The sequence below is a fragment of the Phalacrocorax aristotelis genome, chromosome 1 (genome assembly GCF_949628215.1).
Source record: "Phalacrocorax aristotelis chromosome 1, bGulAri2.1, whole genome shotgun sequence".
Classification (NCBI taxonomy): domain Eukaryota; kingdom Metazoa; phylum Chordata; class Aves; order Suliformes; family Phalacrocoracidae; genus Phalacrocorax; species Phalacrocorax aristotelis.
Window position 1 is genome coordinate 204,866,746 of NC_134276.1, and position 20,481 is coordinate 204,887,226.

General features: G+C 40.8%; 1 protein-coding gene across 2 annotated transcripts in view; it reads left to right on the forward strand.

Annotated features, from left to right (window-relative positions):
- RELN (reelin) overlaps positions 1-20,481 on the forward strand; it is a 297,550-nt gene that overhangs the window by 275,563 nt on the left and 1,506 nt on the right. Inside the window, exons 53-64 of one of the 2 annotated variants that reach the window (XM_075081419.1) lie at positions 617-794; positions 2,137-2,312; positions 3,616-3,722; positions 4,133-4,375; positions 4,899-5,074; positions 6,672-6,745; positions 7,554-7,715; positions 8,053-8,210; positions 9,044-9,263; positions 10,270-10,467; positions 10,868-10,966; positions 15,819-15,963. In XM_075081419.1, coding sequence (XP_074937520.1) covers positions 617-794; positions 2,137-2,312; positions 3,616-3,722; positions 4,133-4,375; positions 4,899-5,074; positions 6,672-6,745; positions 7,554-7,715; positions 8,053-8,210; positions 9,044-9,263; positions 10,270-10,467; positions 10,868-10,966; positions 15,819-15,948 — 1,921 coding nt within the window. In that variant the 3' untranslated portion in view covers positions 15,949-15,963. Of the gene's footprint in view, positions 1-616; positions 795-2,136; positions 2,313-3,615; positions 3,723-4,132; positions 4,376-4,898; positions 5,075-6,671; positions 6,746-7,553; positions 7,716-8,052; positions 8,211-9,043; positions 9,264-10,269; positions 10,468-10,867; positions 10,967-15,818; positions 15,964-20,481 lie in introns of those variants that run through there. The other variant, XM_075081418.1, reaches the window with a different exon arrangement.

Genomic DNA, 20,481 nt, shown 5'->3' on the forward strand with positions numbered 1-20,481 from the left:
GGATACATCTGCCTATTCATTTTCTTTCAAGGAAAGTGCAGACTAGCAGTGTTCACATTGATTACATACGCTGCATAATTTTATTTCCTATCAGTCAAGACTGACCATGACTTCTAGTCTGAACAACCAGCAAAGTTATCCTTGTTTCTTTGCAGTCTGCTCCAGTACAGCATGTTCTGCTCTGTTCAGGCAGCTGTGATCAATTAGAGAGTAGATTTATGATGTTACTGAGTGGAAAAGTTGCCCTTATTGTCTGCAGTAGTCCACACATATGCAAACCATTTGTCGCCTTCTGCAAAACTAAAATCTCTTATATTCTTGGAGTAATCTGCTCAGGAAGTATAACCGAAATTGGAATTCTCTTCCAAGAAGCCAGAATAGCTTCTTCTGGCTCCAGCAGTGTCTGGAATCCATCCGTATATCATACGTAGTATATATGTGAAGAAGATACAGATATGCATAAAATCCATTTCAACAGATGCTGCCAGATATTAATTACTTTTGGAAGCTTGGAGGATAGTAGAGTCATAAGTATATTGTGTTTCACCCACCTTTTTTCAGTTCAGCAAAGTTGTTTTATACATATGTCTGTTTTTCTTCATTCCCTTATATCTAGTCCTGTGAGGTTTCGGTTCTACCAGAAATACTCAGATATGCAGTGGGCCATCGATAATTTCTATCTGGGCCCTGGTTGTCTAGAAAACTGTAGAGGTCATGGAGACTGCCTGAATGAGCAATGCATCTGTGATCCTGGGTATTCGGGACCAAACTGCTATCTGACCCAAACACTGAAGGTAATTATACTGCATGTTTTAAAGCATTAATTTTGCCATGCATTTGGCTGGGAAAGAGAGAGAGAGAGAGAGAAGAAGATCAATCCCTCTGGAAATTTAGCTTTGATTCCTGTCAGCCTGAAGATACTCAAATCCATTTTCAGCCCTATTATCATTTTTCAAAAAAATTATTACTGCAGTATCCAAGAACAATTGTGTTCCTTTGCAAATAACACTGCCCAATAAAGCTGTGAAGTTCACTGTTCATCCTTAGATCATCATTATATGATCTAAATCACCCTTGCACATATGATTATATTTGATCAAGACCTGTAGAAAGATTGTCTTTATCATGAAAGAGCTTACTGAAGTAGGGAATACAAGAAAATTACATAAAATTACATTAAGTTAATTCACCTAGGTGTTGTTAGTGTTACCCTATAAAAAGTGAGTGAAATATAGATACATATTGCTAATTTAAAAGTTAAAATATTTTTAAAACTTAACATATTTAGAAAAGAATATGTAAGGAACCCCAAATTAGTTTAAAATGCAGCATTTATCATCCCTTCTTTTTCTACATAAAATAAGAACAGAATAAGTATGTGCTCCACAGAAACAAGAGGTTAAGAAGCATTCTGTCTAAAGAGAATATAACTAACTTTTCAGTTATCATGTCATTTGAATTATTATAAGCTTCTGTTTTTCATCTGAGATACTAATTACATGAACAAATATCATTATCTGTTTGCAATTTTTAATTAGTAATGTATTCTTCACATTAAGGACATTTGGGATAAAATCCTAGCAATTTTAGGGGAGTTTTGCTACTGTGTAATGCCAGGAATTCAACCATGGCATTGCTTTCACTGCACACCTGTATGTAAGTGGAAATCAGAGATATATTCTAGATGGTTTTCTCTACAACTATTTGTGCAGACAGCTGCATAAATACATATTCACTACAATAAAATTAAAATTTCATTGCAGTACTGGTTTTGCTGGGAAAAAATATGGACTAGCATTTTCTGCCATACACACTAGATATGTACTGGAGTGGTGTTACACAGTCTTAAATAACCAGTTATGAATCAGACCCATTCATTTGCACAAGTTTTAGTGTGCTGGATTACCTCTCAAGTATGTTAAAATCTAGCCCTAACATATTTTCACATTTAGCCAAGTCAGTTCAAGTGGCTAAATGTTCAGCCAAAAGTGATTATGTTCAGTCACCCTGAAAAAAAATTTTTATAATGTTCATGAGCCCTGAAAACCTGTTTAGGTCAGTTCCAGATATGGTCATCAGAAAGGCTTAATTAACATCATAATTACCTGTACTTTATATTAAACACCTTACTTACAGACTTTCCTGAAAGAGCGCTTTGACAATGAAGAAATTAAACCAGATTTATGGATGTCCTTAGAAGGTGGAAATACCTGTACTGAGTGTGGGATTCTCGCAGAAGACACAACTCTGTATTTTGGAGGTGCAACTGTGAGGCAGGCTGTCACTCAAGATCTGGACTTGCGGGGGGCAAAGTAGGTCATGATCCATGTCATTTTAATGTGGAACGCTGTTAAATGCTGACAAAGAAGCAGATGACATAGCTTGTAGCTCAGGGAATTCCTAGGTCCTCACATGCATAGCGTTATCTCAGGTAGACACTAATTAGATTACGATTCTCAAGGCACCGATGCTTTCACATGAGTCGCAGATAGGAAGGTTCATCCTAGCACAGTGGAAGGGGTCTGCCATGCCTTGGTGAAGCAGCAGGTCTCCTTCCATAGGAATGTCCTGAAGTCAGCAACAGCTGTCCTGCAAAGAGGTGAGATACTGCAGTCTCCTGGGCACCACTGTCTCTACCCTGGAGGCACCAGCTGTGTCTTCTACTGAGATCAGAACATAACCTCTGCTGGTTGTCCTCCCATGGGTGCCCGTACAAGACACACTCCACTCACATGCTGTAGAAAAGGATGACTTAACTGGAGAGCAATGGAATTATGTCAATTTAGACAAGCTAAGGACATGATGTAGACGACAACTTCACCATCATTTCCCTTGGGTGTATGGCTTTAATAAAGCCACACACTCTCACTTCTGTAATTCAGCAAGAGTTTACTGAATCACACAACCTTTCAGGAAGGAAGGGGCCTCAAGGAGTCTCTAGTCCAACCTCATGCTCAAAGCCAGCTCAACACTGAATTCAGACCAGGTTGCTCAGGGCTTTAACTCATTGCATCCTGAAAACCTCCTGGAACAGAGATCCCACAGTCTCTCTGGACAGCTTGTTCCACTGTTGAGTTATCCTTACAGTGAGTTTTTTTCCCCTCCTGTTATATCCAGTCAGAACTTCCCTTGTTTCAATTTATGACCACTGTCTCCCAGTCCCTGCCATCTTCTCCAGGCTGAACCAGCCCTGGTCCCTCAACCACTCCTCGCAGGTCACGTGCTGCAGACCCAACCATTTCAGTGGCCTCCACCCACCTTGCCTCAGTTTATCAACTTCTTTTATGTCCTTTACTGCTGCGAGGGCACCTTGTTAACTCATGTTAACCCCCTTTCCACCAGGACTCTTAGCAAAGTGGCTCCCAGCCAGTCAGTCCCCAGCTGGTACAATTGCAAGGGGTTAGTCCCTCCCAGGGGCAGGACTTTGCTGAATTTCATGAGATTCCCACGGGAAGTACTAGGTAATGCTTCTGGAAACCTTTGTTTTACTTGTACATTGACGTTACTTGCTTAAAAATGCTGGCATTTTGAACATTTGCACATCTCCTAACAGAAAGCAAACGTCTCAATTTGTGCAGATCTTTAACAGATGTAAACTTACACATTTACTCTTAGATTTCTACAGTACTGGGGAAGAATTGGGAGTGAAAACAACATGACAACATGTCACAGACCAACTTGCAGAAAGGAAGGAGTGCTGCTAGACTATTCCATTGATGGAGGCAAGTACACCTTGTAGTTTCAGCTAAGCTACAGCCTTGTTCCATATTCAAGCACCATGAATACCTGAGAAGTTGTCAGAGAGATCAAAAATAATACGAGAATTTTTAATTGTTAAGTTATTTTTGTCCTTGTAAAGTTTTTTCCCCACCTAAAATTTCCATCTATTGCTCAGGAGTTTTCCATAATCCTCCTGCCTGATTTCAGTAATGAGTGGCTTCCAGCCAATTTGATTCCTTTATAGGATTATAAGATTACTCTTGCAATGAGAAGCAGTTGCCAACTACCCTTAGATTTGTCTATCAGAAGAGCATAGCTATTATTTTTTGTTTCCTATTATCTCCCTTTAATCTTTTAGACTATTCTACCATATGCTTGTTTTTATTACTAAACCTGCATCTTTTCATTCTAGGGATATCCTGGACTTTGCTTCATGAGATGGATTACCAAAAATACATCTCAGTCAGGCATGACTACATCCTCCTCCCCGAACGTGCTCTGACCAATACAACCCGCTTGCGCTGGTGGCAACCTTTTTCCATCAGCAACGGGATTGTGGTTTCAGGCCCCGACCGGGCGCAGTGGGCGCTAGATAACATCCTGATCGGAGGAGCAGAGATCAACCCCAGCCAGCTGGTAGATACATTTGATGACGGTAAGGCAGGCTGTGACAGCTAATATGTTGTCTGGTGTTATCTCAGCGAAGATAAGCCCTGTGAGCTTGCAAGCACAATTTTTCTTTTTTTTAACTCAGCAAGTTTTTCACTTTGTAGAGTAATGCTGTTTATATATTATTCTTCATGCTACTAATCAGGGTGTGTAAATATATATACACATGTATATTCAGGTATGTATGTATGTCTGTATATATAGGTATATACCTATAAGAAAGACAAAAATTTTATTTCAGTCCAACCCATTTCATTTAAATTCCTGTGTAGGAAAGTTTTATTTAATCATATTTTTTAAAAATACTATTATTTAAACATTTTAATTATGTCTCTGGAGATAATGTTTTTATTATGTCTGTTAGTAGCTTATGTATTGTGTCATGACAGATAGCATCACTTCAGTGCTTATATCACTAAAACACTGTATCTAGTGATTCTGTGGATTCATTACTAAGCCTTGATGTTTACTGAGACAATGCAGTAATTGTATTCAACTCATCTTAATAGAAGGCACCTCTCATGAAGAAAACTGGAGTTTTTACCCTAATGCAGTCAGGACTGCAGGGTTCTGTGGAAATCCATCATTCCATCTCTACTGGCCAAATAAGAAAAAGGACAAAACACACAACATCCTGTCCTCCAGGGAGCTCATTATACAGCCAGGATACATGATGCAGTTTAAAGTAAGAAATGTTCTCTCTCTCCAAAGTAAAGTATGCAATGAAAAATCATCTAATGTGTCTCCAGAAATTTGTCTTCTTCCAACCAGGATGCCCAATTGGATGAATAATTAATAATGACTTTTTATTAGAATTTAAAGGAAATTCTGAAATGTAGGGAATAGGAAGGTTGCATGAATGTTAAAGTCAAGTAAATCTGACTATGCTTTGGGAGTTACTGAGAAGGATCAAAGTCTAATCCCTTTCTCATGAAACTACTGGGTCATCAGATACAGTAGGAATGCAGGAATATCAGATATAGTGAGAATACAGGGGAAGCAGAATATGCCATTTCCTCCTACCCAATGAATATGCAGAAAAGGCAAGGTAGAGGCAAGCTGGAGAAGAGTGGCATCTTGACGATGCAAGTGGTCAAGTAGAAATACCCCTTCTACTTACCTGTGCCATGGCAAACTATCTAAATAGTCAGAGAAATATTTCTGAATGTTTTATTTTGTTTTAAGGTAGAACTATGCATGGGCCAGAGACAACATGCAGTTGTTGCCTAGAAATGTTCTAGGCCTTTTCCCAAGCACCACATCTTAAAAGCTTGAACTAATATGAAAGCCAGGTTATCAAAATGGCCATCTATTTTCTTGTTATGGTTTTTTTCTTGCTCTTCTGTTTGACAAGACAGCTCCAGAATTTTCCATTTTCCACTAATCAATATTTTCATCTTTTCTCAACATCATTGTCTATTTTGTATTGACTGTCTAATATGGTCCCTCAAAGCACTGCTTCCCCGACTCACACAGCATGCCATCTCTGAAGAAATTACATGAGGAGTCAGACATGCTTTTTACTACTGAATCCAAGACCCCCCAGACTATCTTCTAACTTGTTCCTCAATTTTAAGGGCAGAAACTATGATAACCCTTCAGCATTTAATAGTTCATATTACTAAGCTCTCATTGCAAAGGGTTTTTTCTTCTCTCTCCTCCTTTTTCTTCATTGGTCACAGCAAAGATTTTATTTCTAAACTAAGAACTCAGCTCTAGTGCATGGCTGCCATTTGGTTTTGAAGCTCTTAAATTTTAGCTTTCTATTACCTACTCAGTAGTGTACATTGGGTACTGTAACCTTTCCACTCTAACATGACACAAAAATGCTTATTGTTTAAAATATTCAGAATAATTCTGTTTTTAAACTGGATTGACTTCAAGTTTATACCCACATTTTTATTATTACAAAGTATAAATTTCATAGGAAATTAACAGAGTCAGGTACTTCACTTTCTGAAATTCCAAGGAGCTACCACATCTTCATGTTTCAGAAACAATGCTTGTTTAGCTATTTAATTTGAACATTAGGCACTTAGTGTTAGGATTCTGTTTGAAAATAACAATAGCAATGAAGTAAAATTCATTAAGTAAAACCAGTATCTGAAAACAGTGTCGTTTGTTTTCCATCCACTTTTGATGGATTTTGTCCAAGATCTAAGTTGGCAATCTCTTTTACACACCCTGTAAAGAAAAAAAAAAAAGGAGAGCAAGACTTCATTTTATCTCACATTAAATGTTCACCTGACTTGTTATAGCAGCCAATTTTATTTGTGCTATAGATCGTGGTGGGCTGTGAGGCAACTTCTTGTGGAGACCTCCACTCTGTGATGCTGGAGTATACAAAGGATGCCAGGTAAATGACAGCAGAATACATAGACCTAAAAAACAGTATGATATTAAAAACGTAGAGAGCTTTTATTCATTAAAGAAATTACTTTGATATTCATCTTGAAACAGGATCTGAACAAAGCCCATTTGCAAGCACTGAGAGTTATCTACATAACTCCCATAAATTCTCTCTATAATTTATCCCAGATGTTGACAAATTCATGGCATTGAGCTTGCAGTTACAGTCATGAGCATGCTCCTTGTAAAATGTGCTCACAGAAAACCACATTCACAGTAAACTGTTATCTTAGTACAATAGAAGACTGTTTAGGACTAAGCTGTAATGAAGTGGAGGTTACTTAATTCCGATTTGGTCTTTAACTAGCAAACAATAACACTGTGTCCTGTGCTGCAGTATAGTAGTGCGTTACAATTTGTAAAAGTGAAGGTATATTCTGTCCTCATATGACTGTGGGTAAACATGGAGTAAATAATGTTAGACTCTTTTCTGAACACTGTAAGAGAGAGATTAAGGAGCAGACACCTAAGTAAGTACTTCTGTCACGCCAGCCCAGAGGAGCTCTGGGTTGGACTCCGTACCACCACCAAGGGATTCACGGCACTCAAACCTGGTGCCAGAAAGTCCTCTCTGTGGCACCAGGGTTTCAGTCTCTCACCTCTTGTCTCTCTGTGGCTACAGAGCATGGCAACTATTGCTGACAATCTCTTGGGTTTCCTTATTAAGACAGGCAATGCTATGACCCTTAGAAATCACCTGTTTCCCTTTCATTATTCTTTCAGTTGTTCTAAAACACTTTTTCTGTTTCCCATAGGACAGATTCATGGCAGCTCGTCCAGACTCACTGTCTTCCTTCCTCATCTAATAGCATTGGCTGCTCCCCATTTCAGTTCCACGAAGCTACCATCTATAACTCTGTCAACAGCTCCATGTGGAGAAGAATAACTATCCAGCTGCCTGATCACATCTCATCCAGGTAGGTTACCAAAAGATCAGCTCACTGTGGGCCTATAAAATGTCAGCTGTCTTGCTGGCACTGTTCATTTGGAACAACTGATGAATTAAAAAGGCTTCTTTATTGCTGGATTTAGATATGATACGTAATTAATGTTTTTCAGAAAGCTTTTTGTTAATAGAAGTGGCTGCTGTTGATGACGTAGCAGCCACTCATTCAGGGTGGGTATTTCCAGTTATTGACATCACAACCCCTTCATAGCACATTACATCTACTGCTGGCGTATTTGAACATCACTGTACAGACGTGTTCAATTGCTAGATGTTGTAATATGGTGTTCGGATTTTGATATTTACAGTGCAACTCAGTTCAGGTGGATTCAGAAGGGAGAAGAGCTAGAGAAGCAAAGCTGGGCCATTGACCACGTGTACATTGGGGAAGCATGTCCTAAGCTCTGCAGTGGTCATGGATATTGCACGACCGGAGCCATTTGCATTTGTGATGAAGGATACCAAGGTTTGTTTTCTTCTTATACATCTCCTGCAGTCTAATCTAGCTCAAGATTAAACAAAAAGATAAAGACAGAGTGACGTAACATGTCTAAATTCATCATTGGAATGCTTGAGTAACAGCTTATAAATTAATAATTTGACAGAGCTGCATATAACAGCTCTTCCCTCCCGTTACTCTTTCTGGATTGAATCAGTAGCCTCTGCTATCTGGCACTGTTTGTAAAGCCCATTCAACATTCACTGAAGGCAGAACATAACTACCTGCTTACCCAGAAAGTGCTTCCACCCCTGTACTCCTTCCAAGGGCGCACCCACTCCCAGGGATGTGTAACATGGCATCCAGATGTTGGTGACTGGCCCCAGGACAGAGTGCTCTGCTCTAATCCCACAATGCAGCTAAGCACATGCCTAATGGTACCTGAGCACCCTTGTGAATTTTAAGTGCCAAATTTAAGTGGAGCCAGTGTTTGATGTCCTCCAGGACAGAGTCTCATAATTTCATAACTCATAACTTCATAAGATCAGATCCCTTCCCTGTTTTAGACACATTTCCCTTCAGCCGGCAATTTGAGGTTTCTCCTATTGGCATCAGTGCAAAATAGGACAAACTGTATTGTTATACTGCTGTAAAAAATAAGACTTGCAGCCTCAATTTTCTAAAAATGAATGCTGTACAGCAATGTGCACATTATTAATGGATCTGCTGAAATATATTCAGCCTGTAGTGACCCTGTATATTAGGCTACAACCTTGAAAGGAATTACAATGAACTGTAACTCAATTTTCTAAATTCTTTTCATTTTTGCATGGTTTTTGACTTCACTGTGTCATTTCTAGGTGATGACTGCTCTGTTTTTAGCCATGACCTCCCCAGTTATATTAAAGATAATTTTGAATCTGAAAGAGTCACTGAAATAAACTGGGAAACCATTCAGGGGGGAGTGATAGGGAATGGATGTGGACAGCTGGCACCCTACGCCCATGGAGATTCGCTGTATTTTAATGGATGTCAAATACGACAAGCTGTGACTAAGCCTCTGGATCTCACCCGAGCAAGGTAATACTTTGAGCCTAAAATGCTCCTTTAGCAGCTCATGAGAAAGGAAATTTTTCAAATGTACGTGCAGCTATGTGGGCCAGTATCGATCAGGATGGACTGACCTGGCTCTACTATGCAGTCAGATGTGGCTGGCAGATAAACATTAGGGTTGGCAAAACGCTTTGTGACTTCCATTTGGGAGACAGAGAGTGAGGAGGAAGCAATGTCAGATGAAAAGGTCAGATGTTTTTGTCATGCCCAACAGAGCACTCTCTAGTAAGCCAGCACTGACAATGAAGCCGTTGGCAAAGACTGGACACCAGACTGTCTGGACCAGTGCCTGATCTGATAAGACAAATCCCATGCCTGTATGTGCCTCCACGATGGTCATGACTAAAGATGCTATTAGTAATTACAGACTCATTTTCCTGTTTCTGTTGTCAAATAGAATTATATTCACCTGGCAATGAACAGGAGTATCTTTTTCATCTATTGAGCCTCTTTGGCCATGGAAAAATTAATGCAACCAGCCTGTGCTGGCTGTTAACAGAATGACAGCTTTCTGGACTCGTTTGTGTGTAGTTGTTCTGAAGCAAGATTAGAAACAGGATGAATTGGCAAATGGGCCAGATATAAATCAGCCTTGCTCTTTCTTATTTGAACACCCAGGGAGAACATGATAAACCTTTTATGCACTATATTATATTCAACCTTTATTTGCCCTTTTTTAGCTTTTCATATGCTCATTTGCATGTTTATATTGCTTATGTATCTCAGGTTTGTGCAGATACATTGTAAAATTGGGTCTGTTGCTTCCAACTATATAGGGATATGTTATACATAGTAAACTATTACTTTGAAAGGGGAGCTGTGTTTTAGAGATGTGAGGACAGTTTATTTTGCATGTTAAAAGTAGTGATTCTTGAAGATGCTCAAAGGTAACTGCAATAAACCTGGAAATGTTATTGTTCCTGTTTGAATACTTTTTGCATATTGAAATACCTTTTCTCTCTGTGTTTTACAGCAAAATCATGTTTGTTTTGCAAATTGGAAGTATTTCACAAACAGACAGTTGCAATACCAATCTGAGTGATCCTAACACTGTAGACAAGGCAGTCCTCCTCCAGTACAGTGTAAATAATGGAATTACATGGCAAGTAATTGCACAGCATCAGCCAAAGGACTTTATACAAGCCCAAAGAGTGTCTTATAATGTTCCTCTGTGAGTACTCAGTCACATTTCATTACCTCTAAGTTCACAAGATATATTTCTGCTAAGAAAGAATCTGATTTTGCATCACTGTGGAAGAAAACAGGCTGATGAGAGGGCAAGCAAAGAAGAAAACTTAAGGGGAAGGGCTATTAAGAAATTCCAGCCTAGTGTTTATCAATATACTTGAAAGAAAAACAGGATACTTATTATAAAGATATGAGGGGAAAAAAATTTCTCCTTATCTGTGCTCATTTTTCACCATTAAACGTTTTGCACATACGGTGTGCTGATGTTCAGGGCTGTAGAAATAACTCTGACTTTGCTCTCAGTTCCTGTTGGGGGATAGATAGGGATGCGCAAACGAACGACAGTCTGGAGCTCTCATAGGCTCTTGCATTTGTAATGACAGGGAGGCACGAATGAAAGGAGTCTTACTGCGCTGGTGGCAGCCCCGTCACAATGGAACAGGTCATGATCAGTGGGCTTTGGACCACGTAGAAGTCGTCCTGTGAGTATCAGCTTCACCTCATCCCACCCCATCTCAGAAAGCACTGAAATTCCTCCAGCATGGCACGAGTATTAAGCTCAGCAGGAAGCGTTGTGGCCCAGGGATACCTTTGAGAACCAGTCTTTCCTAATGCTCTGCCCTGACTGCAACCATCAGCGGTTAAGACGGCCATGAAATAAGTGGCAGAGCAGGGGTATGTGTTGTGCATCATGGAAAAACACAGGAGGGAAAGCGGGGCTTTATCACCACCGAGCATTGGTGAGGTCCTGTCATGCAGCAATGCCTGCAAAATGTATTGTGCTGGGACTTAAAGGATACTTCTGTTGGGCACTGTGCTGTCATGTAAGGCTGATTTATATCCTTTCAACGATACAAAAGACTCTGCTGTATTGCTCTTTGCACAAAGTAATGTTGTTGTGCCTCTGAAAAAATTGTGTTAGCAACTAATGCCTTATTCATTTCCTTTTTTTAGTAAGAAGGATACTGTTCAGAAACAGGGTTCACTATATCAGGTTCCTATGGTCCAAGCTGTATATTCATCCCCTTGTCAAGATTTTACCAAGTGTCTGCACCCTCCTGATTCTCCCATTCTTGACATGGGTTTCACTGGCAGCTAACCCATTTGTCCTGTGTTACATCACGAAGAGATGACCTGCTTTTTCTCTAGCAATTTAGTTCCAGTAGAAGTGAAATGCTAGTGGCTTCACAGGCGGGAACTCATCGCTGGCAGTGGTTGGCAGAGAGAGGTGTGCCTGCTCCATAGATAGGTTCAAACATTCCTTTTATTGAACAATTTAAAAAACAGCAATGAAGAAATTAGGCTTGGATAACCTCTAGACTGTGTAATTATAACCATGAGGTTTCTGAATTAGCAGAGACACTGCAAGTAATGTTTTGTAATGGTAGCAAAGTGAATTAACTGATTGCTAGTTAGCCCTGTTCTTTCCAACGAGAAGCACCACCTTGCATGGCACTCATCAACACCACAACAAATTGGTCCCAACGCTAAGTAACTGTACACGCTCTGCTGCTTTTACACACCTTGCTGAGCTCTGCTTCCATAACATTAAGCTTAAAGCTTGAAGGAACAGAGGGACAGATGTGATTCCTGGCTTAGTTAATCAATGGTATACAATGCTGCATCGGGAAAAATATAAAGACTATGAACCTGCAGGAGGTTCACAGTGTTTAGGAAACCATGGAAAAGGGAACTGGTAGTTCTGAAATATTCCCATGTCTTTCTGCCTTGCAATTAAAAAAATAAAAAAGAAAAAGAAAAAATCAGTCAGGAAAAAAAATAGCATAATATAATCTGTCAATCCAAGCATTGAATTAGTAAGTATAAGTCGGAATAATAAAGACAGATCTTTTAAAATGGATTCTTAGGCTGAATTATGGAGAACTTCCTTGACAATGAGATCTGCCAGGTTTTAGATTAGACACAGAAGTTGAGTCGTGACAAGTCAGTTGTATGAGATATGTTATACTAGAATAGAGACAGCAATAGGAATGCTACAGCAAGTAATCACACCTTGCCTAGAGAAGGAACCTGATGGACAGACAACACTTTTTCCCTTCTCTTCTTTTTCTCCTGTTAACAAAGCTTTAAAGCTCTTCTGAATATTGGCCAAAATTTCAAGCTAGAGACAGACAGTTTCCATCCTGTTCAACTGACACTTAGAATCATTGAATCATAGAATCATTTAGGTTGGAAAAGACCTGGTACAACCCACAGAGGAAGACAGACCAAACCAGACAGATTTCTCCCTTACCAAGTACTGTGAAATGCAGTGCCATGGCAGCATACTTCCCAAAGGACCGATGGGGAGTTCCAGCCCCTGCTACCTACAACACATGAGATGTGCTGCTCTCAGGAAAGGCAGAATTACATGCTGCGGCGCATCTGGTTCATATGCCGGCATGTGCTCCGACCTGACTGGTGGCTTTGACCCTGATGTTTTGCTTAAGTTCTATCTGCACCTTCTAATTCATCAAAATATTCTGTAAGCTTTTTAAATTTTATTTGCAAGCAACCCACAGAGGGTTCAATAAGGCGTTTGGAAGGCTTTCTGAAGGGAAGCATGCTGTTCCTGGTCAATAGATACTCCTACCTGGGTTTTCCTTTAGCTCTGCTGTTTCAGTCTGCCACTTCACACGGGTCCCTTTGCCCTCCAGCACTTCAGTTTCTTCACCTGTAAAATGATGAAAACACTCGGTCACCTCCACAGAGTGCTTCCAGGCATACAGAATTCCTGGGTCAATGTCTGTTAGCACTAACCCTGGATAATCTTGCACACAGCATGGCTACCAGGATTCATACCATGAATACTAGGGATAGGACTTAGCTTTAATTCTTAGTATTCGTTCATGTTCCAATGAAGGGCACAGAAACCCTGCCTGCCCCTGGGGAGAGCAAGCCACCTTGCCCGGGCAGCTCTCCAGTGAGTGGCAAGGAGGCAGTGTCCCTCGGGTGCTCTGGCCCTCCACTGAGATTGCCAGAGGAGAGCTCTGCGGGCGATAGCCACTCCAGGCTCTCTGGCACAGCTGCAGAGAGGCATGGCCTGAACTAAAACGGTTCACCAGAGTGCTGTCATTACCTCTTCCCATTAATTCTATATTCACTGGAGAATATATTCATTGGAGAATTGGAGTCATTGGAGAGTCAGCAGGCCTCTGCCTGGCTTATTCCCTAGTCTGTGTCTAATGCAGTCTGTGCTTGGTCCTCTTATAACCCTGCTCTCCACCACCCACCTTAATGAGACTCCCTACACCCCCATGGGCACCATCAAAATTATCCCCACTGGCCGTGGTTCACATCCTAGATTTTCATGTTTGTTTGTGATCTGTGTACCCACGTTGCTGCAGCAGGCAAGTCCCTAGCTTGTGAGGTGTTACAGCAAGAAGCCAACCTATACTACAAGGTGTGGCTTGGGATGTACAGAAATTCCTGCCTTTCCACACATCTCGTCTTGTGTTTCCTCCACTACCCTGTGGGCTGACAAAGAGACCTGATTTTCCCAAATGCCCTAGGTGTTGGCTTGGCTGCCTGCAGCCCCAGGTGTGCACCTAGGTGCTGTGCCAGCTTTTCCTCAGCCCCTGGGCAAGTGAGCCATGCTCTCTTTGAGCAGACTAAGGGCTGGAGGAAGAGGGCAAGCAGGGAAAGCACCTGTGTGCAGGGAGAGCTGGTCTGTAGGGAGGTAGCACAACAAAGGATTTTCTTGATTTTATTTCCCATCCAACATGGGGGATGTCCCTGTTCCTCCTTACAGTGCTCACCCCAGGGACAAAACTGTGAATATCTGCTTTCGTGGCTCAACTCTTCCCAGCAATCCAAAGATGTGAAATTAATTCTGTCACAGGCCCAGCTGCCAAGTCATAGCGCAGATACCACTTACAGCTGATGCACAGTCAGTGTCATGACACTCTGTTCAGTCTAATTGATTTCTGAGTGAAGGGCCATCACCCTCTTGCCAGCAAACACATTTTCAGGATGCAATTTCTTTGCTTCCTTTTTGCTCCCGAGACAGTTTTCTGGGGAAAAAAATTAACCTGCAGATTATATTGCATGCAAAATACCTGATGGTGATAAGAAAGGCCAAAGGCGGATGTTTTCGTATGTTACTTAGGATCATTCCATTTCTGAATGGATTATTTGAATCACTCATTGAAAAGCAGTACTGTTAAGGCTGTGATGCAGCTGCAAATGGCACTCAAACTCAGCACCTCTTTCAAACAGGTGAAATGCAATACCTGCTTTGAATATGTTATACATTAAATTGCTCTTGCAACTTGCCAACTTATTTTAACAATGGTTGACATCTGTCCTGTGGTGGGGAGAGGATATTAGTTATCAGGTTGTCCAGTTCCTTTTAAAGCTAGCGCTGATTATTCCTCATTAGTGCAGCATTTTTTCTCTCCGTTCATAAAGAAAGCTTTGGGCACAACTCCCACATGTTCCACGTGGCTCTTCTTAGGATGAAAAAGTATTTTACCCCAGACCTAAGTAAGAGCGCTTTTTGGTGCCCATGTACTTCTTCTGCCCTAAGAAGAGCCCATGTCCAACCCAGCATTTCATTTGCACATTGTTTTTTCTTGAAGCACAGCTCTCAGCCTGTCTGCTGCACAGACACCACGCACTTCTTTGCATGTGCATTTGGAACTGCCATTTTTTTGTGTAGAGGGCAGGCCCTTATTGACCTCTTATAAACTCAATCCTGGTCAAAGGTATTGAGAAATAAAGGGCAATGATAAGGTGAACACTAAGGGTCTGATGTTGCTTTCTTTGCACCCCAAAACTCGTCATGTGGTCCAAGGGAATTTAAGTTGTGCAAGATTTGCAAGAAATATTATCCCCACCTACTATATTATGGTTAACTGTTGGATAACAGAACAAATCCCTCCATAGCCATCACTCCATGCTCTTCATTGTCAAGATATTCTCATGTTTTTGGCACAAATGATTTAGTGAGAACTTATGTTCCATTTGGTACAAAGAATGTTCATCCTTTTGCAACATTAAAATACAAAATATATATTGCATCTCTAACAAAGAGTGCTCATGTGGAAAAGCACTTTCATCTGCTTCATTTTTTTAGTAAAAAGCAACGATTTGAAAAATGCACTTCAATTCAAGTATCAATATATTTATAATAAAGAACAGAAATAGTTCAAACATTAGGTAATTATCTGAATTTCATGACATTTATGCCAAATTTAATATGATGCAGTCTGTGCTTTTACGACATTTGTATTATGTTTCTTAAAAGTGCATGCTGAATTTTATAGAAAATAAAATTATAAACATTGATTTGAAATATCAGGAAATAATTTTTTCAATTTTTATTTTCAAAAGAGATGAAAAGTCCTATATTGCCTCTAAACCTCATCAGGGTTTTATGACTAATCACAGTGCTGCATGCATTGAAAGGCATTTTCTAACTTGTGTTGTATTTCATTGTTTGCTGTCACTGGTTTTACACTAGAATAAGGTAAGTACTTTCCCTTAATCAATATTGACTGTATGTTGCTGTTACAGCTACAGTTCTTGCACAATTTTGTCAATAATGGGTCAGTGGAAAATTGTTTGTACTCTCTGAGATGTTCTACGTAGCTCTTGAGGGTCCTGATCCTGCAGCTCTTCCCCAGACAGCATTGGGAGAACTTAAACTTAGCAGGAAGTGTCTGGCGGCTCACCCTGTACCACAGTGGGAATTTCACTGAGGCTGCGGGGAGAAGGGCTTCTCCTTCTTCTGCAGTGCAATGAGACCTGCCAATGGAGGGCACCCAGCATGTTGCATGGGTGATCTCTCAGCTCCAAGGGGGAATTCCCTCTTTCTTCTGTAATTAATGACCACAGAGCTGAACCCGCAGCCACAGTGTATGTCAGGGAATCTGCATGGTGTCATAGCCACGCATGGCCCTTACACATGCAGCGTCTCCCGGGTAGTTCTTTTGTTTCTTGTAACTCTGCTGTTTTGCACTGTCGCAGTTATTAGATACCACTAACCAACATAGTTACTGAGCTCTGGGGTTAAACCTTGACCTCATTGGAGCCAAAGAACGTTTATCATTGAGATGAGCCATCAGGACTTCAGTCAGAGACCATCACTTTTCTCATTATAGTACCTAGTGCCTAACAAAGCATTTGTAAGTCAGCCTCAAAATTTACCCCAAGCCTAGTCCTGAGAGACATGCCATTGTCGTTTTCTAAGGCTTTGTTCATGCTTCATTTTGCTACCCAAATATTTTTGTTTTTATCTGGTTCCTATTGTGCCCTGTCAATTAAAAATAAGACCACAGAAATAATGAATGACATTAGTATACTGGGGGGGTGTGTGTGTGTGTGTGTGTGTGTGTGTTACTGCATATTTTTCATTCCATTTGGCTGTGTTCTATTTTCATAAATTTTAAATTGCAGACTTCTTGTTCAAACTGTGCTTTAGGAAACCTGAAATAGCCAGAATCCTCTATTAAAGACTAAATGCTCTATTAAAGACTAAAGAACGGGGCGGGGCATCTATTCCTAATATAGCTTGATGCTGTCTGGCACATTTTGGGTCCTCCAAACAAAAAAAACAAAACAACAGCAAAAGTATGGTAAAGCCTTTTATCAGTCTGTAATAATACGAATGAAATTTGTTATTAATAGTACTGAAAGCATTCTTAAACCCACCAAATGCAAGAAATACATAAGTACTCTGCAAAATATATTATATAATCCTCATTGTGATCTTATAAAGCACTATTGGTCTCTATTATACAGTGCTTACCTCCTACCAATATACAGAATTAATTCAGAAAACTAAATATAGACCTATTCTCATCTTGTGGATACCAGACTACACATACTATACAATATGATATGATACTATAATATACAGGATGTACCTACTGACCTATATCAAGAGTTAAAATCATACCATTTTCTATAGCAGGCATGAAGTTTTTCTTTACGAGGGTTTTTTTGGCGTCCAAACAGCAGTTGAAAATCCCATATCAGACATCGGTGAGAACAAGTTTGAACCATGTCAGTGCAAGTTAAAAAAAAAAAGCATCTAGTTCTTAGGAATTCAGATTTCTCTTATTTTTGACACACTGCGCTGCTCTGGTGTTCAGTGTAAGATAGGGAATATATGTATTTTCTTTGTAACACCCTGACCATCTTATAAGATAACAAAACAAAATGATATACATATAAAATAAGAAAATCCCTTCTAAGTTATTAGGGAACCCCTTCTTTGTTCCTTTTTCCAATTCTTTTTCCTTTCTTTTTCTCCCCCCCCCCCCCCTTTTTTTTCATTGTTTTAAACATCAGTTTTAATGGCAGATAGAAAATGGTTCAAGTGACCTTTGAAGTGAAATACAGGCCTAGCAACGTCCAAAACAGGTCCTGAAAATCTCTGCCAAACTGCTGCTGAATATGAGCAGACCAAAGGCAGGAGGGAGACGGGAACATGAAGGCCCCCAGGCCAAGAACTGCAGCTCAGCATGTGCCCTGGCTGCCCAACTCATGCCCAAGCTGAGGATCTCACAGCCAAGCTCAGTCCTAAATTTAACCAGGTGCAGAAACAGCAATTTTTTCAGCCAAACATATTGACATGGTCCCATGTAGCTAGAGTGAGGCCACTCGGAGTTGGGTAGTGCTTTCTCCCAGGCCCCCATCTCCTGCATTTTGGCTGCAGAGCAGCCTTCTCCCAGCACAGGGTGCTCCATCCTCACTTCATGGTTAGGATGCTCTCCTGAGAGATGGGATGTTGCCTTGAAGGCCTTGTGTCTAAGGAACCACCCACTTCCCAGGCAATAAGGGAAGGAAAGATAAGACCTCCTTCAAGCCTCATGACCAACAGCAGCCACTTTCAGGAGTGGGTTTGGGGGTCGTGATTTCCCTCCTGCCTTCCTCAGTGAGGCACTTGGCATTGCAGTGAGGGTGATGTTCCAGAGATGAGTAAGGGACCAGATTAAAGACGGATCTTCAATGCTTCTCTGCACTTGAGCTACCAAGTGGCATTAAAACTATATAGACTCACCGCTGTTATGCTCTCACATAAAGCTCCTACAAATTAGCACAGACCTTTTCACTAGAAGAAATCTGGATGAATCAGTCTCAAATATCAACTCCTCTCCTACTTGCCAAATGCTCTAGAGTGCTGTTTTACTCTGAAAGCACCAAAAGTTGCGCTGGGTCTAGATCTGTTTGCATTCATTGTCACCAGGAGCTGGATTTTATTTCATTCATGCATGCACATCCCAGGGCGTGGGGGGGGAAGAAGTAATTTTTCTGTAAAATTGGGTGAAGAAATTTGCAAAGCCTTGGAAAACTAGTTGGGAATTAACTTGGACTTGCTTAGGGGTTACATCCTATATTTTGACACAACTGCTTTTATTCGATTTAGTCAATCACATTCTGGATCAGCTGTTGAAAAGGGTGTAGTTTTGTTATACACATTTTTTTAGATGAAGTTAATATACTACAGCAAAAGCTATCTTTCCCTCTGGAGGATCATACATATTTTGCAAAGCATGCAATTACTTCTTTTTCCTAAGGGCCACATTCACTAAAAATAAGCTTATGCACTAGAGAGGAAAGTGTGACTGATTCAGTATGAGTATTTACAGTTTACTCACAGAGAAAACTCACAATTGAAAACCGGCCCTGGGAGATTTGTTGACTGTAATGTCTACTGCAGGCCTTTACTTCACAGATCACCTTTAAAATCTGATGGACTTCTTGGTTTGGAGGCTCCTGGTAACATTCAGTCCTTTGAAATAAAGGCACTTAGGCCACGCATCCTTCTTCCACTTCAGGAAGAAGCTAGAAAGCACAAGGTCCTAAGTGGACAGGGAGGATTAGGAGAAGGACTCGGCCTGAGACCACATAGATTCACTGACTTTGCAGCAACTTTCCCCTGGAAACCAAAAATTTGGCCACACAGTCACCAGCAGTTCTTCCTGGGTGAAGCTCTTTATGTCTGTTGGAGTTGCCCTCAGGGTCTGCATGGTTAATGCTGTGCTCCAATTCTTAAAGAAACTGCAACTTCTGACTGCATCCATGGGGGTATTTTGTATGCCATTTTTGCATGCAGAGAGAGGGGCTTGCAGGTGGTTCTAAAATCTAGTCTGGCTGCAGTATGTGATACTATTTTTATTTTTAAAAGTAGTTCTCCAATCAAAAGGTCTTTCCCATACCTGGGGACTCTACAGACCAGTGTGCAAGACTGACTGACTGTCTCTCTTATAGCCACATCTCAGCTGCTCTATATGGCTGGCCAAGTGCTCTACAAGTAGTAGATCTGAGAGGAGACATTCTGTGCCAGAACTACAGAGTACACAAATCTTTTCATTCTTATGTAATTCTGAATGTCATTTGGCTGTAGCTTTGTGTAGACCTGTATTTGTGTGTATGCACCAGGGGTACGGATATGTATATAAAGGGACCAAAAAGAGGCATGGCCAGACGAAGCTCTGTGGCTCTTCTGCAGTCCCCTGCCACAGCAGAGGCAGTAGGATGTAGAGGCTTTGTGGTGCTGCACATGTAGTTCTGTGCCATGAGTAGGCTCACAAGGATGCACCACAGATGTTACAGCTCCATTTCCAAAGCTGCTGAAATTTGGAAACTGAAGGTGGGATCCAGCCCTTAGGAGTTAGATGAGTTTCAGGTACCAAAGTCCCATACAGCCATCTTGTCCACTGCTGCCCTTTCATGATTCTTTCTTCCCTCAATGAAAGAAGTAGAAACCTATGTTAGGTGGGATTGGTCTTGTCCGCCAGGTAGGTCTTCCAAACAAGTGTCCCTTCTATTAATGAGTCTGCAGTCAGGTTGCCTCTTGACTGGTCTCCTCCCAGATGTGATGATGCTTTTTTCCTAGATATTCCTTTAATTTTGGGTGGGAGTGTATAGGGGAAGAAAATGTTAAGTCTGCGTAAGTGTTGTACTTCACTTCCTATATAGTAAAAGTGGAAGGTAAAGAAGTGGAGTAAAGCTTTTCTTCTGTTCTCAAGATAAAGCAGTTAATGAT